The sequence below is a fragment of the Peromyscus maniculatus genome, chromosome 11, assembly GCF_049852395.1.
Source record: "Peromyscus maniculatus bairdii isolate BWxNUB_F1_BW_parent chromosome 11, HU_Pman_BW_mat_3.1, whole genome shotgun sequence".
Classification (NCBI taxonomy): Eukaryota; Metazoa; Chordata; class Mammalia; order Rodentia; family Cricetidae; genus Peromyscus; species Peromyscus maniculatus.
In genome coordinates this window covers 45,798,184-45,821,376 of record NC_134862.1, presented here as the reverse complement: position 1 = coordinate 45,821,376, position 23,193 = coordinate 45,798,184, and the positions used below count along the sequence as shown (strand labels likewise).

General features: G+C 54.3%; 1 protein-coding gene across 17 annotated transcripts in view; it reads right to left on the bottom strand.

Annotated features, from left to right (window-relative positions):
- Positions 1-23,193, bottom strand: part of Kif21b (kinesin family member 21B) — a 49,025-nt gene that overhangs the window by 17,930 nt on the left and 7,902 nt on the right. For 9 of the 17 annotated variants that reach the window (XM_076547462.1, XM_076547466.1, XM_076547467.1 and 6 more), the window contains exons 2-21: positions 17,491-17,713; positions 16,996-17,178; positions 14,782-14,931; positions 14,311-14,445; positions 13,801-13,971; positions 13,396-13,511; positions 12,661-12,856; positions 10,574-10,763; positions 9,772-9,835; positions 9,450-9,668; positions 8,992-9,073; positions 8,510-8,627; positions 7,540-7,731; positions 5,632-5,831; positions 3,274-3,381; positions 2,694-2,762; positions 1,140-1,372; positions 843-990; positions 439-633; positions 244-345 (exon numbers count right to left, since the gene is read on the bottom strand). In XM_076547462.1, coding sequence (XP_076403577.1) covers positions 244-345; positions 439-633; positions 843-990; positions 1,140-1,372; positions 2,694-2,762; positions 3,274-3,381; positions 5,632-5,831; positions 7,540-7,731; positions 8,510-8,627; positions 8,992-9,073; positions 9,450-9,668; positions 9,772-9,835; positions 10,574-10,763; positions 12,661-12,856; positions 13,396-13,511; positions 13,801-13,971; positions 14,311-14,445; positions 14,782-14,931; positions 16,996-17,178; positions 17,491-17,713 — 3,094 coding nt within the window. Of the gene's footprint in view, positions 1-243; positions 346-438; positions 634-842; positions 991-1,139; positions 1,373-2,693; positions 2,763-3,273; positions 3,382-5,631; positions 5,832-7,539; positions 7,732-8,509; positions 8,628-8,991; positions 9,077-9,449; positions 9,669-9,771; positions 9,836-10,573; positions 10,764-12,660; positions 12,857-13,395; positions 13,512-13,800; positions 13,972-14,310; positions 14,446-14,781; positions 14,932-16,995; positions 17,179-17,490; positions 17,714-23,193 lie in introns of all 17 variants that reach the window. The other 8 variants (XM_076547461.1, XM_076547472.1, XM_076547463.1 and 5 more) reach the window with 1 other exon arrangement.

Sequence of the window (23,193 nt, the reverse complement as noted above, 5' to 3'; positions counted from 1 at the left end):
GGGCCTGGCCACCTTTAACTGAAGCTGTGTAGTGTGCCAAGGCCCCTACGTGCGGCACTCTGTACAACCAGCTACAAGCTCTGTATTGTCAAGGCCCCGGTTTTATAGCCGCAGAACCCGAACTTGCAGGTTCGGTAGCTTGTCCCAGCCTGTGAATGACGCAGGTGGGAAGGAGCCAAAGCCGTGGGCTTCACCACCAGGGCATGTGACGCCCGCCCAGCCGCAGGGGAGCTGCCAGCTCACCTTGTCAATGGACGCCTTAAGGAAGTTGTCTAGCAGTAGGCGGGCTTCAGCTAGAGAGCAGGAGCTAATGACCACTGACGTATCTGTGGAGTCCAGCTCCTCCTTTGGGAGACCAAAAAAAGCAGACACCCCGTCACACAGGGCTGCCAAGCCCACTCACGGCGACCGCCCCACCCAGCTGGGTCCCGTGGGTACCTTGGTCTCCTCCAGCTGCACGATGGTGGCCTGGCAGTCAGTGATGCTGTCATTGATGTAGTCAATATTGGCGGCCAACACTTCGATCTCCTCAGCCAGCTCCTGGAGTCCCTTCTCCTCCTCGGGGCTCTCAGCCTGCAGACGCTCCCGCTTCCGCCGAAGCGCCTCCTGCAGGAGGAAGAGCTCCTCCCTTTTCTGGGGGGGGGGTGGAATTTGGGGGAGGACAGTGATGGAGAAAGCATCTCACACCTAGGCAAGCCCTGCCCCTACACCAAGCCACCCACCTGCCTGGGATCATCTGGAGGTCAGAACAGGCATGAGGAGCAGAGTTGGAGACAGGGGGAAGAGCAAAGAGCCAGAGAAGTAGGAAAGTGGGGTGGGAGAGATGAGGAGGGAGGTCCCACCTTTATGAGGCGCTCCATGTCAGCCTCCAGGTTGACAATGGTCATCCTCTGCATGACAATGTCGATGATCCTCCGCTCCAGGGACTGCCACTTGAGTCTAGCGGCCTTACTGAAGCTTTGGCTGGCCCCCTTCTTCTGGAACTTTCTCCTGGGAGAGCAGAGGCAAAGGGGCCTTGGCGGACTGCTCTGGACCTCGGAGGCTCTCCTGAGCTTCCCCCACAGAGGCGGAAGCTGACGGCCCAGGCACCAGAGCACTTGCCGGATCTCCTGCCGACAGGCACGGCTCGCACCCCTCACCTGGCTGGGCGGGTGCCATTGACAGTGGCTGCAGGGTGGTCCCCCAGGAAGTGGTTGATCTTTCGGTTCCACTGACGCACTATGCTGGAGACAGAGCGAGCTCCCGATTCAGCCTCAGACGAGGTCGTACTGGCGGACACCTCAGCCCCAGAATCCAAATTGGGGGGCTTCGATCCTACACGTCCGGCCACTCGCTCCGACATGGGCTTCGCCAAGCGCCTCAGTGCAGAAACCTGGGCACAGTGAGGACAAGAAGAGGGGACCCAGTGAGCAAGGAAGACTGGAGCTTCAGGAAAGCCTGGCTTGAGGTGCTGAGGAGAACAAAGGCAGCTTTGTGCACGCCTGAGCACTTGGGGCTGTAAAGGGATAAGAAGTCTGTGATGTAAAATAAAACACAAGAGATGCTTGTCTGTCTGTCTGTCTGTCTGATTTTCTCACTCTCACGCTCTCGGGTGTGTGCGTGTGCATACCCGGGTGTGCATGTACATGTGTTCCCAAGCATGTGGAGGCCAGAGGTGGACACTGAGTGTCTTGCTCTATTACTCTCCCGCTTGTGTTTTGAGATGAACACTGTCTGTCAATGAACCCGGAGCTCTCCAATTAGCTGTAGTGGCTGGCCAGCAAGCTCTGAGATCCACCTGTCTCCACCATGCCCAGTTTTTAATGTGGGTGCTGGGGATTAAAACACAGGTCCTCACGCTTACGTGGTGAGTAATTTACTGACTGGGCCATCTCTCTAGCCCCTCTTTTCTCTTTTTTTATTGTTGTTTTGTTTTTTGCTTTTGAGATAGGGTTTCTCTATGTAACAGCTCTGGCTGTTCTGGAACTCACGTTGCGTCAGGGCTGGCCTCGAACTCACACAGAGATCTGCCTGTCTCTGCCTTCTGAGCACTGGGATTAAAAGCATGTGCCACCTCCACCCAGCTTTTTTCCTCTTTTTAAAATGACCAGCTAGACACTGGGGATGGGATGTGTGTATTCTGCCTTCTAGGCTCGGCTCGCTGGTTGAGAAGTCGTTTCTCACAGGCTACTATAATTTGGCAAGGCTGTGCTCACGGAATGAAAGGAGATCCAGGCCACAAGTAGCAAGGGTGTGTCTGTCCCTGTGTCTCCCCCACTCCACACACACACACACACACACACACACACACACACACACACACATATGCACACACACACACACCACACACACACCACACATACACCACACACACACACACACACACACACGCGCACACACACACACACACCACACACACACACATACACACACACCACACACACACACACATTTGCACACACACACCACACACACACCACACACACACACACACCACACACACACCACACACACCACACACACACACACACCACACACACACATGCACACACACACACACCACACACACACACCACACACACACACACACACACACACACACACACACACACACACACACACACACACACACGGCCCCTTATGGCTTCAGAGGAGAGTAACGTGGGATCCAGAGTCAACCCTGTACATCCTGCTGGGCTGACGAGAGCACTCACCTCCTGGGTTTTCCTCCTCAGGACTATTTCCTGCTGACGCTTCTGAGACTCCAGGGCCCGTATCTGAAACTGGAAGAAAAGGGTTGGGCCACACTCAGCCACCAAGAGCCCTCTTGCTGTCCAGACGGGGCTGGAGACAGGCTGGGCGCTCTGTAGCCAAAAGCTCAAGACTTTCTTGTGTGGGGATTCCCTCACTGCCAAAATGTAGATAGAATGATACTCGGAGTTGCATCCTTCTGTCTGGGGGTGGTCATGAGGAATTTCTGCCCATAGGGACAATTCTCTAGGCTTTATCTCCTACCATGAACATGAACCTGGACTAGAGGCCAGTCTGCCTGGGCTACTTCTTCTGGACCTGAAGCTCCACGTGTCTGATTTTGCTGGTGACCTTGGGAAATTCACGCCCTTCTCTGGACTCAAGTTATTCTCTTGGGCATGCAGGGGGTTGGGGCAGAAGCCGGCAGTGGCTCTGCCTTTCTGACAGGCTGTATTGCGCTGTTGTCACTTGGAACAGTGGGAACTGGGGGGAGGGGGTCCTTGGAAGAAGGGAAGGAGGCAGAAAGCTCCGGGGAGCTCTTACCTCTTGCCTCCGTTGCTCTTTCTTGAGCTGAGCAATCTCCCGGTTCCTCTTGGTCTCCACCAGTCGCCGCCGCTGCTGCTCCTCACGCATCTGCTTCATGAGGGCCACCTGGGATGGCAGAGGCGGTGGAGGTGAGGCAGGGCCAGGCAAGTGACCCGTGGGGTTTCAGTCATAGCTGGTTGGGAGGACACGGGTCAGGGAGGTAGCCCTCTAGGCATCACTGACTTGGGGGGTCTGACACAGAAGATTTCCTTCCCACTCCTCCTGAGGGGCTCAGATACCTTGACAAGCTGTTGAAGAAGTGGCCTGTACCATTTAAAGTCTATCCCAGGCCCCACTAAAAGCCACCATCCTCAGGGCCAGTCTCATGGTGACAGCCACATAGGAGAGCTTGCTCCATGGCAGGCCCCATCCTTACGGCTCTCAGGTGAGAAAGGGAAAGAGATGAGCCTTCGAGACAAAGTGACTAACAGTCACAGAGCTAGGAAGAGCTGGCTAGACCTGGAGCCTGGGTCATCTCGCTTCCCAGATCCAGGCTCCTCTAGGTAACCTGCAGTTGTGTCTGTATTCCTCACCGCAGGGAGGTGAGCGCATGCTCGGCACAGGGCAGTGCAGAAACGGGCCTCCGTGCTGAGACAGCATTGCTCTGTAGTTCTCCTGCAGGAGACCCTGAAGCTGTGGGCCCTCTCTCAGCCAAGATCTGTAGGCACAGGCTCGGCCTGCAGTCCTCGGCTGCTCCTCTTTCCTACCCCTCGAGGGGAGAACCAGGGCCCTGCTGGGGCACCCCTGAGATAACCCCAGGCTCTTCTCCACATGTAACAAGAGCCTAATCACAAGAGCGTGGTCAGGTGGGCAGGGCTAGGTCCCGGATGAAGGGCTTCAGAGGTCTGAAAATGCATGTGCGGATGCCTCTGTCTTTGTACCATGTCTTGGGCATTTGGCCGTTTTTTCCAAGTTTCAGGACCCTAGGAGAGTGTTCCCTTGTGAGGTTTTCTAGGGTCATTTCCACTCAAGATGGGAGCTGGCTAGGAGAGGTTGGGACTACCCTGAAGAGGCACCAGTAAGAAATCCCCGGGGGGGGGGGGGGAGGCGCTGGAGGGGGCACGAACAAACACAAGCCTGTCAAAGGCATGCTAAAGTTGCCTCAGCAGTACCTGCAGAAGGCCCAGGCCACAGTGGACTACAGACAGCCTGGGGATAAAGCTTACTGGGCCCTCTCTGCATTACCAAAGGGCTCCAGGGCCTCAGAGGACCCTGGGTGTTTGAATCCCACGTCCTTCTACCATCAATGGCATCGGGTCTACAGGGTGGAGGTGCTGGGAGTGAGAATGGGCTCTTTGGGGCCATGAGGGTTTGATCACCGCAAGGCATGGAGGGACTTCTTCATCAGTGGATGGAGGCCCTAGACCTGCCTGGGGGGCAGAGCCCGCCCAGGTACAGATCCATTTCCTCTAAAATTGATGAACTTTGTCCTTCCTGTATGCACTGGTCAGCATCAGTCAGCCAGCCGTCAAGACATAATGGCTCCTGTTCCATGAGTCCCCAAAGGACTCAGTTTACTGGGGCTACCACCTTTGCCAAGCTTTGGTAGGGATCTAGCCCCAGAGCTTAGCTGTGGAGAGCTGGGAGACACCAGAAGCTAAAGGCCAGGGCAGGAAGGTCCAAGGACGATGGAGGATATACACAGAGCAAGGATCTGCGAGCCCCAGATACCAGAAGTTCAAGACCTGAGCCAGTGACATCAAAAGAGCAGACCCTACAGACTGTGCCATGTGGGTTTATGGCCAGGTAGAGAAGGGAGCCCAGAGCCACCAAGAACACAACACCAGTTTGGAACACCCAGGGCAGAATTTGCATGCCAGCACTACATCCTGGTGGCGGGAATCCACTTCCGTGAACACAAATGGAAATGCTGTCCTCCTTTCCTAAGGATGGAATGTGACTGAGCATGCAAGATGCCTAAGCAGCAAGAGCTGGCCATGGTGCCGATTATTACTATGATGAGAGGCTTATTCCAAATGAGGCCTTAAGGCTTCCTTGTGCAGGCAGGAACTATTAGTACAGCTATAGTGCTAATACACTAATATATACATATATACTAATATACTAATAGTGCAACTGTTAGTCCAGCTTCCCAACACAGCAACAGCACTGAGCAAGGCACCTGCAATGAGCCCGGTACTGGATGAGGTCACAGGTGGAAGTGCACCTGATCGGGGCAGGATTGAATCGGGCGATGCCGTGTTCGGTGGAAGATCCACCCTTGACAGCAGTGGTCATATTTAACGTAGGATGCGGATTCTAAGGCACCGCACAGGCCCAGCTGGACAGGCCTGACTCCTCCTGTCCTCTGCCTACCTTGGCCTTCTTCATCTCGGCGACCTCCGCTTGCAGCTTCTTCAGCTCCCTTTCGTAGCGGGACTGGTTCTTGAGGAGCCTGGCATGCTCTTTCTGAGCGGCCTGTAGCTTCTGCAGGTCCCGGTTCATCTCGCGCAGCCTCTTCTCATAATCCGCCTTTATCTTGTTGGCCTTCTCCTCCGTGTAGCACTCCATGGTGCCTGAGAGCAGCGAAAAGCAGTGTCAGAGCGACAGGCTCCCCGGCTCCCACTAAGTGTGGCCTCCACGGGGAGAGAGGCCCTGGGTTCTACAGCTGGCCTCTCCCTGAGCGACTCCTTCATTTGAACAATGTGGGTTCAGCAGCTGCCCCGGGGCCCTTTCCTACGCTGACATTCTAGTGCCCAGTAGTGACTGAGACCTCGGTCCCTGGAGAGGTGGTGCCAGCAGGAAGCGGAAGGTTAGCAAGAAGAGCTGGTCTAATGGAACTGCAGGGGATGGAAAAGCTGCCTCCTCACCAGACGCTCCCACCACGGCCAAGAGACGTCCCCAGCCCGACTTCATCCCATCTCAGAAAACCTCGCTGCCTCCTGCCCAGAGGCTCGGATCCTGAGTCATGGCCCCCGCATCCACCACGCCTCCTGTCCACACAGCCAAGTCTTCAGCTCAACCTTTGAAACACCTGAACCTGACCACATCTTACCACCTGTCCAGTCTGCCTCCTAAGTGGTCTCGCTTCCACTTTCCTCCTCCCGTACAACAGCAAAAAAAAAACCCCGATGGTTTGGAAATGCTTTGGAGTCTTGTATCACCTCTCCCTCAAAACTCCCGACCCTCTCCATTCTCTAAGTCTCTAAGGAAACATCTTAACGACAGACACGACCTATTCTCCGACTAGTCTAGACCGCCATTCCACCAACATGCCAGGCACATGGCTGCCTTGGGGGTCTTAAGAGCTTCTGTTCCCCCGGTCTGGAATGTTCTTCCCAGTGCTAGTTCTGCTCTGTGCGGCCTGACTCCAAGGTTACCTTCTCCATGTAGTCTTCCACGGCTCAGCCTGTCCCACCCCTAAGCCCTCACCCCCGCTTCCATATTAACAAACAAACAAACAAACAAACAGCCGACTTCATTAGGCCAGCCTGCTAGCAATGCTGCTCGAGTGTACCCTCCATGAGGGGGACTTTACACACAACAACAACTCTAACCCCTGGACTAACACCTGCTCCATGAAACACATCCACCTAACATTTGCTGAGTACGTGGACAAGGAAGTGAATGATCGGATGAGGAGGTTTCGAGGCAGTACAAGGGGGGGCGGACGTGATTTGAGAAGTCTTATAAACTGGACACAGCGGGGTGGGGGGAGGTTGGGAGGTATCTTAGTCGCATGCCTGGGGAGATAGAGGATTGATGATTTCTAATATATAAGATGGGAGAAAAAAAAAAGAGCTAGGCATGATAGCACCTGTCTATGGTTCTACCACTAGGGAGGCTGAGGCAGAAAGATTGCCGTAAGTTTGAGGTCAGCCTGGGCGACATGGCAAGACTCGGTCTCAACATGGCTCAGCAGAGAAAGGCACTTGCTTGCCAAACCCGACGGCCAGAGTTCAATCCCTGGGACCCGGATAGTGGAAGGACAGGACAGGCTTCTGCAAGTTGTCCTCTGACTTCTACATGTGTGTGCCACATCACATGCGTGTGCATGCTCACACGCACACACATCCACTCACATACACACACACACACAAATGCAATTTGAAAGCAAAACAAAAGTAGCAGAGAGACTGGGTTAGAGCACTTTAACTATGGGCAGAGGTCACAGCACGTTGGTCAGGGGTCCCTTGTGCAGAAGGCCAGGTGTGAGCAGATCGATGCTGGGTGTCTTTTGACAGAGCAGGGGATCGGGAAAGAGGAACACGGCGCTGTCCTCACTGAGGTTCTGCAGCACGCGGTCGCGCTCCAGCTGCGTGTCTCGGATCTTGTTCTGCAGCAGGATCAGCTTCTCCTCGTACTGGTGCTTGAGGGTCTGCAGCCGCCTCTGGCTGTTCTCCAGCTCGTCGATCAGCTTCTGCTTGATCTCAATCTCGCAAGTCAGGTCCGCCAGGTCGGCCTGGAAGTTGACTTCTGCAGGGGCCCGGACAGAGCGAGACTCAGCCCCATGCCAGGGGCCCCCCGGGGCCAGGGGACATCCTTTGTCAGCAGTGGCCAATCAGGGACCAGAAAGGTAAGCCACCTTTCACTCATTGCAATACATTCAATGAGCAGCTTCCGGAATGCACAGCCGGTCTCAGGAGCTTGGACCAGAGTCTAACACCATTCCCACCCTGATGGACCCCTAGGCCTATGCCACCCTGACTGATGACATGGGACCCTGCTTGGGTGGAGGAGGGTAAAATGACCCAGAGCACCTTGTAGGGCTGTAGGTGACAGATGACAACAGGACGGACCTGAGGGACAGATGTCTCCACATGAAGGAGAGGGTCTTGGCATCAGCCAAAGTCATTCATTCAGAAAGGTAACCCCTTTCTGAATCCACCGAAGTGGGTCAGGGACCTCTCTGAGCATGCTCAGTGGCAACTCAGCGAAGCCTAATACTTTTGCACAAGGCAGTAGTGGTGAGCACTGGATCCATCAAGCCTTGGGAGGGGTCAAACAAAGCACAGTGATGGGCATGTGAGGAGAGCCGAGCACTTCCCATCACTTGTCATTACCATTGTTTTAGTGGGCTTCACAGGCAGGAGTCCCAGCCCTGTCTAGACAAGCTGTCTCTGAGCGTGCTAGCAGGCCCGACCCCACCCGGATCCATCTGAATTTTCTCTGGGGAGCCAAGTTCTGATTGACAGTAGTCCCACCGTGGGGACTGGCCACAAGCAACTCATCTCCTCAGCCCCGGTCCACGTACCCTTTTCTTCAGGGTCCGAGTCTGAGTCTACTAGGCTCTCTTCGCTGCCCGAGTCTTCATCCTCATCCTCACGTCCTTCCTCCTCCTCACAGGCACTCTCGTCTCTCTCTTCCTCCTCCTAGGCACAAGGTACCATTAGGGCTGCACCTGCCTCGGGAGATGGGAGGCCCGAGGCAGAGCCGGGGCCACACACAAGACTCCAGGGGGTATCAGCAGGGGTGGGGGCTAGCCACGCCCTCCTCTGAGAAGACCATCCCCTCCTAGTAGCCTGGGCAAGGCCTTTGTGGAGGATGCTCAGTCTAGCTTCATCCATTTTGGATGAAGCAAAAGCCCTGGGGATGGAGATCACCATGGCAACAAGTCAGCATTATCAAGAAACTCAAGGATCAACTAAAGGCAAATCTCTGCCCCCGCCCCACACGACAGTGATGGAATCTCTACCCCAACAGGGACATGATGAGGAAGGCCGGGGGAGTCCTCACCTCCTCAGCCTCATTCTCATCCGTCTCCTCACTGTTCTCCTGATGGAGTTTTGCCCTCTTTTTGAAGGCTTCTTTTTCTGGGCTGCTTATGGAACGAAAATGAAGCCAGATTAGAGACTGACACCACAGGATGGCGGTAGGACTGGGTTCCTGCTTTGTAGAGAACCAGATCTATTTTTCCAGTCGTCTGCCCCCCCCCCCAACCCTGCTCTATCTCGGGCAATTTAACCCTGTGGAAAAAGCACCCAAGAGAAGGTTGGAGAGGTAGCTTTACTCCAACTGAGTTAGTGCTTGAGAAATTCCCAAGCATTACTGGTGATGCCCCTAGGAATGGGGTGAGCCTGCGGAGGGGTGGTCCTCCCTATATGTGGGGTGGGGAGCAGTCCTCCTGGACGGTGCCGGGGGTTGCCCACCTTCCGATGTACTGGCTGCAGGGGAGGTAGTGACATTCCACTTACCTCTTCCTCCGCTGCCTGACCTCTTTCTTCTTCAGCCGCTCCAGGTCTTGCTTGGCCCTTCGGATCACTTCAGAAGCATCTTCCATGGAGCTGGCCGGGCTGCCCCCGAAGGCTGGGCCTGCTGGAGATGCTCCCAGGGAGTAGGGATTTCGAGTGGAAGCCCGCGAGAGGCTTCGGCGGAGGGACTCATTCATGGCCTCACTCTCCAGGAGCTTGGTTCTGTGTGGGCAGAGTGTGCAGGTGGGGCCAGGTGAGCCACATAAAACTGGCCTGGCCAAAGCCATCCATGCGGCCCTGCTCACACTGGACGGGGCGTACTCACCGCAGCTCCTCAATCTCCCGGATGTAGTTCTGGATCAGAGTACCAATGGCTTCGTTGCCGTCGCCTGAACGGAGCGGACAAACAGGCACAATAATGAAAACAGGTGACAACAGAAAGGACTGGGGCCATGGCTCTAAGCCTCACTTGTGATTCCAACATAGTAGCTCACACGGGCTTTTCCATAAGGGAATCTACGTGAAGGAAACACTCGAACATGATCATAGTTGTTATCAAAGCACTGTTGGATAATGGCATGAAATCGGAAACAATCTAAACATCCATCAACAGTGGCTGTTCAATAAATTATTCAACATCACATATGGAACATCGTGCAGTCATCTACAAAATTAAGTGCCTTTGAATATGGAGCTTTATAAGACATGATGCTAAATGGAAAAAAAAAGGAAGTCATAAAATAGAAAGGATGACCTCATATACAGAAAATGCCATGCATATTATTCACACACGTACAAATGATATATTCAAACGCATTTATACTCAAAACAAATGTACCGAGAAAGTGTGGGAAAACACGCACTTGGCTGCTCAGGAAGGATCCTTCCGAAGGCAGAGAAGATGTGGGTGGAGAGTCTGCTGTGGGAATTCTTATCTTTTGCTTGGTGTACTATGTGGCTCTTACATGTTTAACAAGAAAGCCATGTGTGTGTCATGCTAAACTGTTGGGGAATGCATAAATGAACTAATCTGTGCATTGGCTGGCCATCACAGCCTGCTTGACACCAAGGGGCAGGAGTGGAAGGAGGCATGTTGTTCTGAGCTAGACCGCTGGACCCCAACTTACCAGCCTTGGCCAGAAGTAGGTTGGCCTCCTGGCTCATGAGCTGTGTGACGCGGTTGTTGATGGCATCGATGGCCTCCTGCATGGCCTTCACCCGGAGCCGCAGAGCACCGTTCTCTTTCTGCAGCATGGCATTCTCCCGGAACAGGTCACTGTAGCCCTCTGTGCCGTCCTCCCCAATCACCCGCTTGCCCTGGGACAGAGACAGGCAGGGAGCCATCAGGTGCTACATCTCATGGGAGGGGTACAGTGGCAGTCCTCTCTCATGGGAGGGGTACAGTGGCAGTCCTCTCTCATGGGAGGGGTACAGTGGCAATCCTCTTCCACCTGCCTTCAGCCTTCTCCAGGGCAGGGTGACACTTCTGGTTTCTCCTTTCCTCCAGGTTTCCTGACCTAGCTCCTGTCTCTCAAGGCTCAACAGCTTACAGTACTTGCTTATACAGCACTGGATATGGAGCTCACTGCTTCTAATCTCACTGCCTAGAAGTCTGAGGCATGAGCGTCACAAACTCAAGACCAGACTGGGCAATGTGAGTCCCAACCTGGACTACATAATTAGACCCCCCCCCCAAAAAAAAAAAAGTCAAAAAGCCTGGATGTGGTGGTACACACCTTTGATCCCAGTACTCGGGAGGCAGAGGCAAGCATGGATCTATGAGTTCAAGGCCAGCCTGTTCTACAGAGCAAGTTCCAGAACAGCCAGGGCTATACAGAGAAATCCTGTCTCAAAGAAACTAAAACACAGTTTGCTCCCTGACAGCAAAAAAAAAAAGTCCAAATTCTTGACTTACCTTCCTATCACTCACTTTCATTCTCCACGATGAATGCTAATCCGAGTGACAAAACCCTACCTGGGCCAGGCAACTGGCATACAGGGGGAGTCAGTCTGGGTGGAAGACAACAGGGAGCGGTGGGGACTGGAGCGGAGAGGCAGCCGCTCTCTTTGCTCTCATGTTTAACTGTCTACCTTAAAGCTAAAATCAGCAACTATGCACACGGTCACCAGGACACTGGGCTCACAGAGCTGTCTGTTGTGTAAATAAAAAGTTAATGTTGTAAACTAATGAATTTCACCCTTCCAAAGCCCCCTCTAATTTTTGCCTACGAATGTTACTACAGTCCTTGCTTGGTCAAGGGACTACTATAAGGGTAAAATTTTAGCAGTGCAGAACTTGAAATCACTTCATTGCCTTGATTCTGTCCGTGTCCCGAGTTGCAAAGGAGGCCAGTGACTAACAGCTTACAGACAGGCTATGATTGTCCATGTACAGCTTGTTTGTGTTTGAATTATGAAATTTCTTCATATAATAAACACCGCCACTCACTCCGGCCATCTTAGCGCCAGTTGTTGGTAGAGACAAATTCTTCCACACAAGTTGAGACTCTCTGCTTACTTCCAGAAAAGTTGTCAAACAAGTTGCATTCTTCTGAAACCAAGTCTAAGCCCACCCATCTGTGTGCCAGATTCAGGCTATGGGCCACCAGCGGGTGACGTCAGCCTTGGATCTATAGAATTAGACATGCCGCTCAGAGCACCTGTTTTTCCCTTTCCTGTTGTATTTTATATGGCTTACTCTCTGCCCAGAATGCCTGCTGGCCTCCTGCTGATACTTCATTCGTTTTTCAAAATCTACATGAAAGGCCCCTTCCATAAAGCCCTTCCTGACCACCCGAGCAAGCAGGCTGACTCCTCTGCCCCTCAGCACACTCTTGTGCCCCCCACTGTCAATGACTGCACTATAGTGGAATGGTCTCGTCTATTCCAACAGGATACACTCAGAGCGGGCATACAAGCACCTGGGAAACACCTTCCCTGAGCCAAACACCCATGCTACAAAACCAAGGTGCTCAAATTCTTAGACTTTGTATTCTAAGCTTAGATGGCTCAGTCTGAAATGGATTCGCCATAAAACCCAGTACTGGGAACCACATCTGATGCACAGTGATGTCTAGCAGACATGAGGATGGTTGGGTGATGGGAAGGTGGGAGGCTCACTCAGGACCTGGTTTAGGGATGCTACAGGGCAGGGTGTAGAGCAGAGCACCAGCTCCTTCTAGGAGAGGATGTAGGGGAGCCTGGGAGTGCTTACCGCTTTGTACTCCATCAATTCCATCTGCAGGCGCGCAATCTCGGCTCGCAGCGCGCTAATCTGCTGGCTGGTCTTGTCCTGGTTCACCACCACCTTGTTCTTGATGTTGCGAGCCCGGTTGGCATATTTGAGAGTGTTCAGCGTCTCCATGAAGTCCCGATCTGAGGGGCTCACGCAGGCGATCATGATGGTCTGGCTAAGAGTGCAACCAGGCTGGGTGAGGACAAAGGACAAAGCCAGACCCAGGAGCACTGCTCCAGAGCAGAGGTTCCGTTTCACCCTGATCCTCCCCCCCAATTTAAAGGGCCTGGAACCTGGGATGTGGGACCCTGGACCACCTGTCCAAGATCTTCCACAGCAAGAGAGGACAATCCTTGAAAGCAGTTATCAAGGGGTGATGGATGCCTACTTGTAGAACCATCTGCTTGGTGAAGTAAATATGGCATGGCCTCTCTGCATGCCTGGCAGTTCCCATTGCTTGTCTCATTGGGCTATTCCAATGGGAATAGCCTTGAGGACTTGAGGACTTCCTTGAGGACTGTCTCTCACTGCTGAGAAGTAATGAAGACCAGTCTACCTAGCCACAAGTCACTGATCCCCTCAAGGTTCCTGCCTCCGAGTCTGCAGCCTGGGCTGAGAAGATCCCCTAGGTCCTGAGAGTCAGGCCCTAAACCCACATCAGTCATCTCTATCCAGGAACTTTCCTGCCCTTCCTGGACATTGGTCATCAGATACCTGTTGCCCCCCAGAGAGTCTTGGAGCAGCCGAGTCAGCTTGGAGTCCCTGTAGGGCACGTGCACTACCTTCTTGCTCTGGTCGCCTAAGGCGCTGATCACATTGCCCAAGGCCAGCTGTGGGAGAAAGTGCCTGAGGTCAAAAGTCACGCAAAGAGGGCAGGGAACACAACCCAACGCCGCCTGTACCCTCTGGCCCCAGCAGCACTCAGGCTCCCGGGTGGGTTTATAGACTGATGTGATAAACAGGCCTGAGGGTGAAGGAAGGAAGACCCATCCAACAGGAGTGACCACAGGTGCCCCAGCCAGCAGCTAGAAGAAGCTCAAAGAGCAGCCACCGAAGTACACGGCCTGCTCGAGCCTGTCCCATCTGGCTCCTGGGGCCGGTGACTCTCCGGGTACCCACCAGACCACAGTTGATGGAGATGCCCTCCTTGGCCCGTTCGCCTGTGGCTCCTGTCCTCTTGAGCCGCTCAGAGCCGGCCAAGTCCACAAAGTGGAACTTAGCAGTGAGTGTCTCATACTCAGTGCCGGTGGGGGCTGCTCCGTCCGGAAGCCCCGTCACCGTCTCATTCACCTGCAGCAGAATGTGACATCCGGCTCACCCAGGCCCTGCCTCCTGTTCCTCGGCTAGCCCTCCACCCCACAGCACCATCATCCACAGGAGCGAGGGCAGACGGCACGGTGCCAGCCCCTCACGTGTACAGAGCATCTGGAAGCAAACAACTGTATTTGCGCGCACTATCAATGACCATTATCCCATTGCCTAGATGCGGGGAGAGGCTGAAGAGGCTGAAAAACGGAGTGGTACAGGCAAGCCCCATCTCTGGAGTTCTAGCTTCGCCCCAAGTTTGTTCATCCAGTCCCTGGGATACCCCTAGAGCATGTAGCTCCTGGGCCCCCAAAAGCATCTCACCAGGTCAGGCTGGGCACACACGCGCATCTGGCACAGGTGGATGGTGAAGATGGCATGGGATCGGGAGCTCTGAACATTCATCTGGGTGCTGGCTGTGGTGCGTGACAGGGCGCCCTGCTTCAGGCACTGGATCAGCTGGGGACAGATGCAAAGAGAGGAATCAGGACCCAGGTGCTGCAGGGATCTGGCCTTTATGTTCTGTTTTTTGTTTGTTTGTTTGTTTGTTTTTTGTTTTTTGTTGTTTGAGACAGGGTTTCTCTGTGTAGCTTTGGTGCCTGTCCTGGAACTCGCTCTGTAGACCAGGCTGGCCTCAAACTCACAGAGATCCACCCGGCTCTGCCTTCCGAGTGCTGGGATTAAAGGCGTGCGCCGCCGCCGCCGCCGCCGCCGCCGCCGCCGCCGCCGCCGCCGCCACCACCACCACCCAGCGGGCTCTGGGCTTTAAAGATGCCCATGTGTAAGGGTGCTCACCTCCTCCTGGGAGTTGATAAGACGAGAAGTGACGCCTGTGGTGTAGATGCCACCATTGGCATCCTCATGGATCTTGATGTTGGACCTGCGGTGGCGGGCATCAGGGTCACGGGTGCTATCGAACAGGTCAAGGATCTCTTCGTTGTAGAGCTGTGATGGGAAAGAAACCATGGCCGGGTTCCTATGGTACATGGCCCAGAGCCCCAAGGCCTTCCTTGTACTTATAGTCCATTTCGATTTGCTAAAGTGGAAACAAGCTCTGGAGTTGAACTTGCTGAACCCTGGTGTTCCTAGACAGTGCTATCCTTGAACTTGCTGAACCCTGGTCTTCCTAGACGACAGTGCCATCCCGAGGCTCTGCATGCTGCTCTACTCCCTGAGGAACAGAATCCAGCAGCTCTCAGCTCTCAGCTCTCCGAGGCAGGCTGGGGACAAGGACAAAGGGATGCAGGTCCTAGGGGTGAGTGATGGGGAAGACATGAGCCTGAACTGGGAGCATCTCATCACATCGCCAGCCTGGCAGAGACGGCACGAGGCCGTGACTCCAGATGAAGGAAGGCAGAGCTCCGAGAGTCCGGGGAGACGGTGCCCTGAGCACTGTGGTCCCCGAGGGAGCTATGACATCTCTGCATAGAGGAAGAATGACTGTGCGCCTTGCCCAGTGCTCAGGAGCAGAGGGAGAAATAACGGGCACCTGGAAGACCGGCCTTCTGGAAGACTGCTGTGCCAGGTGGTCAGGAGCGGCCAGCCCATTTGAGATGCCTGCTGAGGGGGTTCCTGGGATTGGAGCTGTGATGGCAAAGGCAAAGGCCGGGCGGGCGGGGGTGGGGGGCGGAGGGGGAGAAGGGCATTACCCAGTAGAGTCCAGTGGAGCCAGAGAGGGGACATCCGAGGCTTTGATGGCTTTAAAGGGTAAAAATACCCCACAGGAAGGGGAAAAGGAAACAGAAGGAAGAGATGGTGGAGACAGAGTGCCATGGTGTCTGCACACTGGGGTAATAGACACACTGACTCAGTTAACCCCTTAACGATCAGCCCTGTGGCCTGAATTGACTAGCATGCTCTTTGAAGTTCTCCACGGCCACAGAGCGGCAAAGGGAAGGAAATGGAGAAAAGCCCAGTGATAGACAGACAGCGAGAGACACACACTCGTGTAAACAAACATGCACGCACACATTCACACACAGGCACACAAACACTCGTGTCCATACACGCATACTCACAAACACTTGGGCAGCCACACACAGACACACATATGTGCATATATATACACAGATGTAACCCAGAGGACTAAAATACAGGTCCCTTACAGGGAAAGCAGCAACCATGGGTACACAGGAAAGGGACACTGGGGCAGTATACAGGGACACGCCTCAGCCCTGTCCATCCCGCTGGGGGCAAACAAGGTTCGGTTAAAGCCTCAGGGTTGGGAGGTTAGGGACCAGGGTGGTTCCGAACCCACTAAACGCGCCAGAGCAGGGCTCGTTGGTATCGGAAACTAGATGCTGAGAATCAGAACCACCCAACCACACATTTCAGAGGAGCCTGGTCAGGTTCCTGTGAGAAATACCAAGGTGGATCACCTTCCTGGACCTTTTTCCCTCCAAGAAGGCCATCTCCAAGATACAGCACCTAGTTATGGGACAACCCAAATGTGAACGAGCCCAGAGACCCCCTCACGTATTCCCCAAAGCTTGTGGACGCACAGTTCAGGCTCCAAAGCTGGAGGGCCAGAACGAAGCAAAGCCCCTGCTGGAGACGCTTCTGTACTGAGAGGCCAGGATGCATCTCAGTCCAAAAGATACAGGTAGGTGCTTGGAGGCAGAGGGAGGGCCTGGTGGGGCCAGAACACGGTGCCAGAGCCAGGGTTCCCACCATGCGCCAGGTACAGGCTTCCCTGCAGGAAGCATTAACCCCAAGGAAAGAGGTCAAACCCACTTTGCAGAAGTAGTTCAGAGAGGTCACATGACCTGCTCTAGGGCAAGGTCAGAATCAGCCAGGGTCTGAGATCTTAGGCCCCATCTGAAGCAGGAAACACTTCAGCTACCCCCAAGTGTTTCTCTAGCCCTTGCATAGACACTCCCAGCAGCAGGGAACTCATCCTCGGCAGCTCAGGGCTCCCTAGGTTCATTTCTCTGCAGTTGGAGGCTCCAGCTTCCACGGCCTTAGGTTCCGACGTATCTCCTCCCCCACCACCCTCCAAGGCCATAGTACCTCCAGGAATTGGGCGCTGACTTTGAACTCAGGCCCGGTCACGCCCTTCTCCTGGGCCCGCCGCTTGCGTTCATCGATGCCCCTGAAGAGGTGTGCAATGGCCCTTGGGATGATGCCCTGCTCCTCTTCCGATGTCACTGTGTCAAAGCCGGTGCCCATAGTGTACGTCTTCCCAGCCCCTGTCTGCAATGGCAAAGAGAGGATGCAGATGGTGAATGCCGGGCCCCCTGGGGAACCAGCAAGCCTTGGCTTGGGCCAAATCCTCTTACCCATTACCTCCAGCCAAGCGGCCCCTTTTCGAACTCAGAGCCATACCCTACAAAATTCTCTGATCAAAGCCTGCCTCGGCTAGCCAGCCATGCAGTCATAACTCAGATGCCAGACAAAACTGCACAGCTGGGCCTCAGCTGACTGCTGTCTGGTGGGCCTAGCTCCCCCCTTGGGTGGGGGAGACTGAGCCTGGAAGAGCCCCTGTGTGCGGCAGGGGTGGCTTACCTGTCCATAGGCCAGCACTGTGGCATTGTAGCCCTCAAAGCAGCCTTCGATGAGCTTGCTCACACAGGTCGAGTAGATCTGCTCCTGCCAGGTGTCCAGGTCAAAGACAAAGTCATAGGTGAAGGCCTTGTCCTTCCCCAGCAGGACCTGGGGCTCCCCAGGGGTGACGGAGGTACAGATGTGACAGCCTTCAATCTTCTCCTTCGACAGCTGAGGCCTGATCCTGTGCAGGGTGGAAAGAGTAACTGGGTGTAGACGACAGGTCCTCCTCTCACGTTACCAGCCATGGCTCTGTTTACCCCACTAGCCAGGAAAGGAAGTCAGGCAGAAAGCCCTAAGGAAACAACTTCAGTGATGCACACGAGCATCACCCAAACCAGTGGCTGCTAACATTGACTGAACACTTGGTACCCGGAATCGCTGTTAAGTATGTTCTATATAAACGAATTCACGTGTCCTTCGCTGTGAACCTGCAAGGGATCTTGGTTGTACAGATGAGGCTGAGACTGTCTCAGTGACTGACCCAAGGTTGTGAAGGGGCCAAACCTGGGTAAAGGCACCCCCCACCCTCCCACCCCCCAGAGGCCTGGAAGTCAGTATCCCTCTTGTAAGGAGATGACAGCTAGCTCATTCTGGACAGAAAGCTTAGGGACAGGCCAGGTGGCTCTGCATAACTCTGGACCACATTCCTCTGTGACAGAGTCAGTTTGGGAGAAGGTCAGCATCTCTGCTGAGACCTGTGGGAGACTACAAGGGTCTTCAGGGCAGCAGCCACCTCCCGAGGTGCCAGGGCCTAGGGGTGGTGCTCCCAGGCACAAGTTCTGGTTCTTTCCAGGAGTTGAGGGGCCAAACCAAACACAACCATGGCAGCCTAGGTCAAGTGAAAGGTACCCTGTCAAGGCAATGAGAAGAGACCCTGAGCCAGCTGCCGGTGGGCCCACATCCCAGATCCTGACTCGGAGGAGGGATCCCCGTTAGAGGGAGAGGTGGCATCAGTACTGAGGAGGGAGCTTCTAAGCTGCATCACCATGATGAGGTCCCCATGGCAACTAAGCCTGAGTCAGTAAGCATGCGCCTGCGAGGATGGGCAGAAAGCATCCTTCAGATGTCCTGAGCAAGGGGGGGGTCTGCTCTGCTGCCATGGGCTCGCACCAGCGGGTCCATCCACTGTGCACTTACAATGAACTGCTTGTCACCCCCCCCTCCCTAAGCCAACATTTACCAAGAGGAGAAAGGAACGAAAGGGGCCGGCTGGGCCAGCACCCACTCAAGGCCCAGAGGCACCTCGCTGCAGAGCCCGGTATTTTGTCCCTGTCCCAGTTACCTCAACCTCCAGAGACCCACCCAGAGCTATCAAATGGGTAAGGAGCTCCCAAGGCTGCTGCTGCCCTCTGCTGTGGATGAGTGGACCGGGGCGGGGCAGGTGTGTATGGGGGGGGGGATGGAGGGCGTGGGGGTCATAGGAGATGTGTGTGGGGTGGGGGGACTCAGGCAAGTCTCTCCCCATATGTGGGAGACTGGCTTTCTCCGGAAAACCTTCTTTTCTTTGAGGTGTAAAGTCACTTTCCTGAGTGGCTCTCTCCAGAAAGCAATGGAAGTCCCCACCCTTCCATTGCTGTTAAGAGCCGCACCAAGATGGAAGCTCCCCAGACCCTCACCTGCTCCCCTGAACCAGTTCCTGACAGAAAAGGGCAAAATTGATTCTCATATGTTCACTCTGGACCTCCAGACCAGAAACCTCTCTCCCCACAAGCCCCCCCCCCCCCCCCCCCCCCCCCCCCCCCCGCCAGACATCAGGGCCAGCAGGCTCCTACCTTGACTTCAACCTCTGCCCTCCCCCCTGGAGCTGACACACACAGAGCTCACTGCAGGCCAGGCACTGCCTGGGAACTGAGACATCTGAACCTCACAACCACCCCAGGAGGTCATCACTAGCGCCCTACCGACAGATAAGGAACCCTGGGATGTTGTCATTCAGAGTCACAGACAGTGAGGAGCCAGTGAGGAGGAGGCAGGCTGGATGGACTAGCCCTTCCACAGCCCTGCTGTGGGGGTTCGGAGAGTGGAGGGAAGCCTCAGACACCCCGGGAGAGCACGGGCAGCTGTAGAGGGTGAGGCATGGCACAGCACAGAAATCGGAGCTTTGGCTCTGCCCTAGGACTGGGCGCTTCCTCCCGAGCACGTGGGTGCTCTTTGGTGAACTGACGATATACTGCGGCGGCCTGGGGAGGACCCTCCGACTGTGTAGACAAGTATGAGCTCCTGAAGACACCCTCCCTACCACGTGGCAGTCTGTGATGGGATTTCTGGATCCAGTTCAAATACCATTTAATTACTGCAGGCAGATGGCAATGCCGGCGATTGGAGAAGATTGAATCAACATCCCTGGAGACAGAGGGAGCGGGTCTGCCGTCAGAGGCCTCCCAAGGTCTTCAGTAGCTGGCCCCCAGAGCATGGGGGGGGCGGTAAAGAAGAGAGTGGAGGAGAGCAGCCTGGGAGAGCACACATAGGTCAGCCTGGGCTTTAGGTGCCAAGAGTTGTGGGGTCCTCCTGGGATTCTCTTTTCAGTCCAAACATCCTGATATGAGGAGTTCTGCATCAGAGAGCCGTCTAGCCTCTTGCTACTATTCAAAACACCAGGATGCCATTGGTGAGGCGGTTCACCCAGGGGGAAAAATGGGAGACTGGACATAGACCTTGGGCGAGTCACTAATTTTCAGGACAAATGGTCTAGAAGAGGGAGAGTGTGACAGTCTCGTGCATAATGAGCCGCTGTGGGAGCTAAGAACGAAGCTCTCACAGATGCCTCCCCAGGCGCGGGTCGTGGGCCAGCCAGCACCCACTATCACTCTCCGTCCACGGTTCAATCCCCACTTCCTGGCAGGAACCACGGCTCAGGCACTCAGGTTGTAAAACAAGAAGAAGGCTGGCGTTCAGCCTCTGCTCGGGCTGAGACCACAGGCGTCCTCCTGCCCCTCGAGGCTTCCTCTCCCCAGATACCCCACCCCCACATTGCTAGCAACTTCCTCCCTCCTGCACTGTTAGAGCTGGATTGAGCGCCACATGTCCATTCAGGCAGCGCCAACCAGGGAACTGGGCTGTCCTGCCCTCTAGGGTACATGGTCCTGTGACAGCTGAGCTCATCTCTGGTGCCTGGCGGAGATTTTGAACCCTCAGCACAACCCGCCAGAGACCGGATGGAGACTTTGTCCTGCCTCCTTCCTCTCATGGCCTAAGCCTCGGCCTGCCCTTGGATCACACAGATCTCTCAGTTTTAGCTTTTGAAGAATTGCATCATCCTCTCCTCCAACAGCCTCCTCGTCCACGGGTCCCACCCTGGATGATGTCACTTCTGGGGGTTGCCCTCAAAGTGGCCGTGACCTAAAGAAAGGAGAAATTGCTCTTTATGGCTGGGGTGGGTGGGTGGGTACAGATGGCAACCCCTCAAAGCTGTATTCTTCCTAGTGGCATGGAAGGAGGGGTCAGGGGTCAGCTGCCAGGTTCTTCCAACCATGGTTCCCTGGGAGCTACCCACCAGGCCAAGACTAGGAAGAGCCAAGTGGGGCATGCATCTTAAGCACAGAACAGAGAAATTGATTAAGATGGACTATCTGATGATCCGGATATACCACACCTAGGTATATTCCAGAAGGAATCGAATGCAGGAGAACGCCATGCCTACACACCCATGTTTACTACAGATTTTTTTCAGAATGATCAAGTTATGGAATCAGCCTAGGTGCTCATCAGTAGATCAACGGCCAAAGAAAATCTACATACACACACTGAAATACTATTTGGCCATTATGCAGAATGAAATTACGTTATTTGCAGGGAATGGATCATCTTGCTAAGGTGGGCCCAGGAAACCTTAATCACGTTTTCTCTCCTATGTAGTATCTGAACTTAAAAATAAAACGTGAGGAGAAAAGGGAGGAGACCAGTGGAAATCAGGAGGAAACATTAGGGAATAAGAGGGAGATGGATGTAAGATCAAAGTACGTGAGACGGAATGCATGGGAAAGGCATATTGAAACCCATCACTGTATGATTAGAATATATTCTAAAACAGAAAATCTAGGAGTGGAAAATGCAACATTTAAAACAATTAAATTGGCATACTATGGCCTGCAGGCCAGTTAGTTGCCTATTATTATCAATAAAGGCTCTCAACCTAAAGATCCTGTGACATTTCTGTCCAGGGACAGTGTGACTCTCACTGCAGACCATCCCTTTATCCATTTTCTTCTTCGTCCTGCAGGGAGGGAGGACCGTGAGGCCCTCTTCGAAAGCGCCCCCGCCCCGAATCTCCCAGAACAGAGCCGGCCTATTCGCCATTTGGCAAACGGCAGGCCGAGCGGCCCAGCCAAGGCTTTTCAGAGGCAGGATCTGGCACCGTGGCTGAGGTCGCTGCGCTTCCTCTGCTCACAAACGAGCAGTGGCTGGCGTGATGTGGGCGGCTGTCCCCACCCCCGCAGCGCTGAGCCGCAGCAGAGAGACTTAAAGGCGGGGGACAAAGGCGGCGAGCCGGAGCCCAGGCCCGCGGGAAGAGCTGAGCTCAGCGGTTCCTTGGCTCTCCGGGAGCAGGACAGGGCGGAAGCGAAGGGCAGCGGGACACAGCGAGGGGGCAGGCTGGGGGACGCTGAGAGGCTGCCAAGGGCAAAGCACACTCTCTGCAGAGGGTAATAACTGGGTGCATCCGGGCACGTGCCTGAGACGTCCACACCCAACCCCAAAGTTTAGGAGCCTCACGGTAAAGCCTCTAGTGACATCATACAAAGCCAGCCAATAGCCAATCACCCCTCCTAGAAGCTCCGCCCAGTGGTGACCTTGGGCTCCAAGAGGTTGGCTGTGCTTTCTTGGGGGTGAGATTAGTCCCACCCACTCTGCTACTGGCTAGGTATCACTCAGAGTTCCTAACCTACCTCTCCCCAAAATTCAGCCAAGGCTTCCAAGGGTGCAGCTTTCTGCACTTAAAAAGACTTTGTACCAAGGAGAAGTAACAGGCGGTGACATTAAAATAACCAAGAGCTGTTCCAGGTTCAGAAGCTTTAAATTTTAAAAAATTAGCATTTATGTTTGTATGTGTGTGTGCATGTATGTATGTGTGCATGCATGGCAGGGCACACATGTGAAGGCCAAAGGATGGCCACTGGAGTCTTTATTCCATTACATGGGTCCTGGGGATTGAACTTACGTTATCAGGCTTGGCAGCAAGCACTTTTATACGCTGAGCCATCTCCCTGGTCCTCTGAAGCTTCTTCAAGATGATGATGAGGGCTGGAGAGATGGCTCAGAGGTTAAGAGCACTGGCTGCTTTTCCAGAGGACCCGGGTTCCATTCCCAGCATCCCACACGGCATCTCACACCTGCCTGCAACTCCAGTTCCAGGGGACCTGACACCCTCATGCCAACGCACATAAAATAAAATTAAATAAAGATGGTGAGTCTAACCCATGGTGCCCTTTCTTTGTTGGGACATTAGCTGGAATTACCCATTTTACCAAGTCCTAAACTTCAGTTAAGGACTACCACCCACTTAGGGGCAAGACAACTCGATGCCACCAGTCACTTGGCACATGGTAGGCCATCACAGTATGCCATTCAGTTTCCCATGGGCTATTCTGTCTCTAGCCTGCCCGATAGCTCAAGGCTAATAAGGAACCAGGTTGTCTTTTCCACAGAGCTTGGGCAAATTAGCTT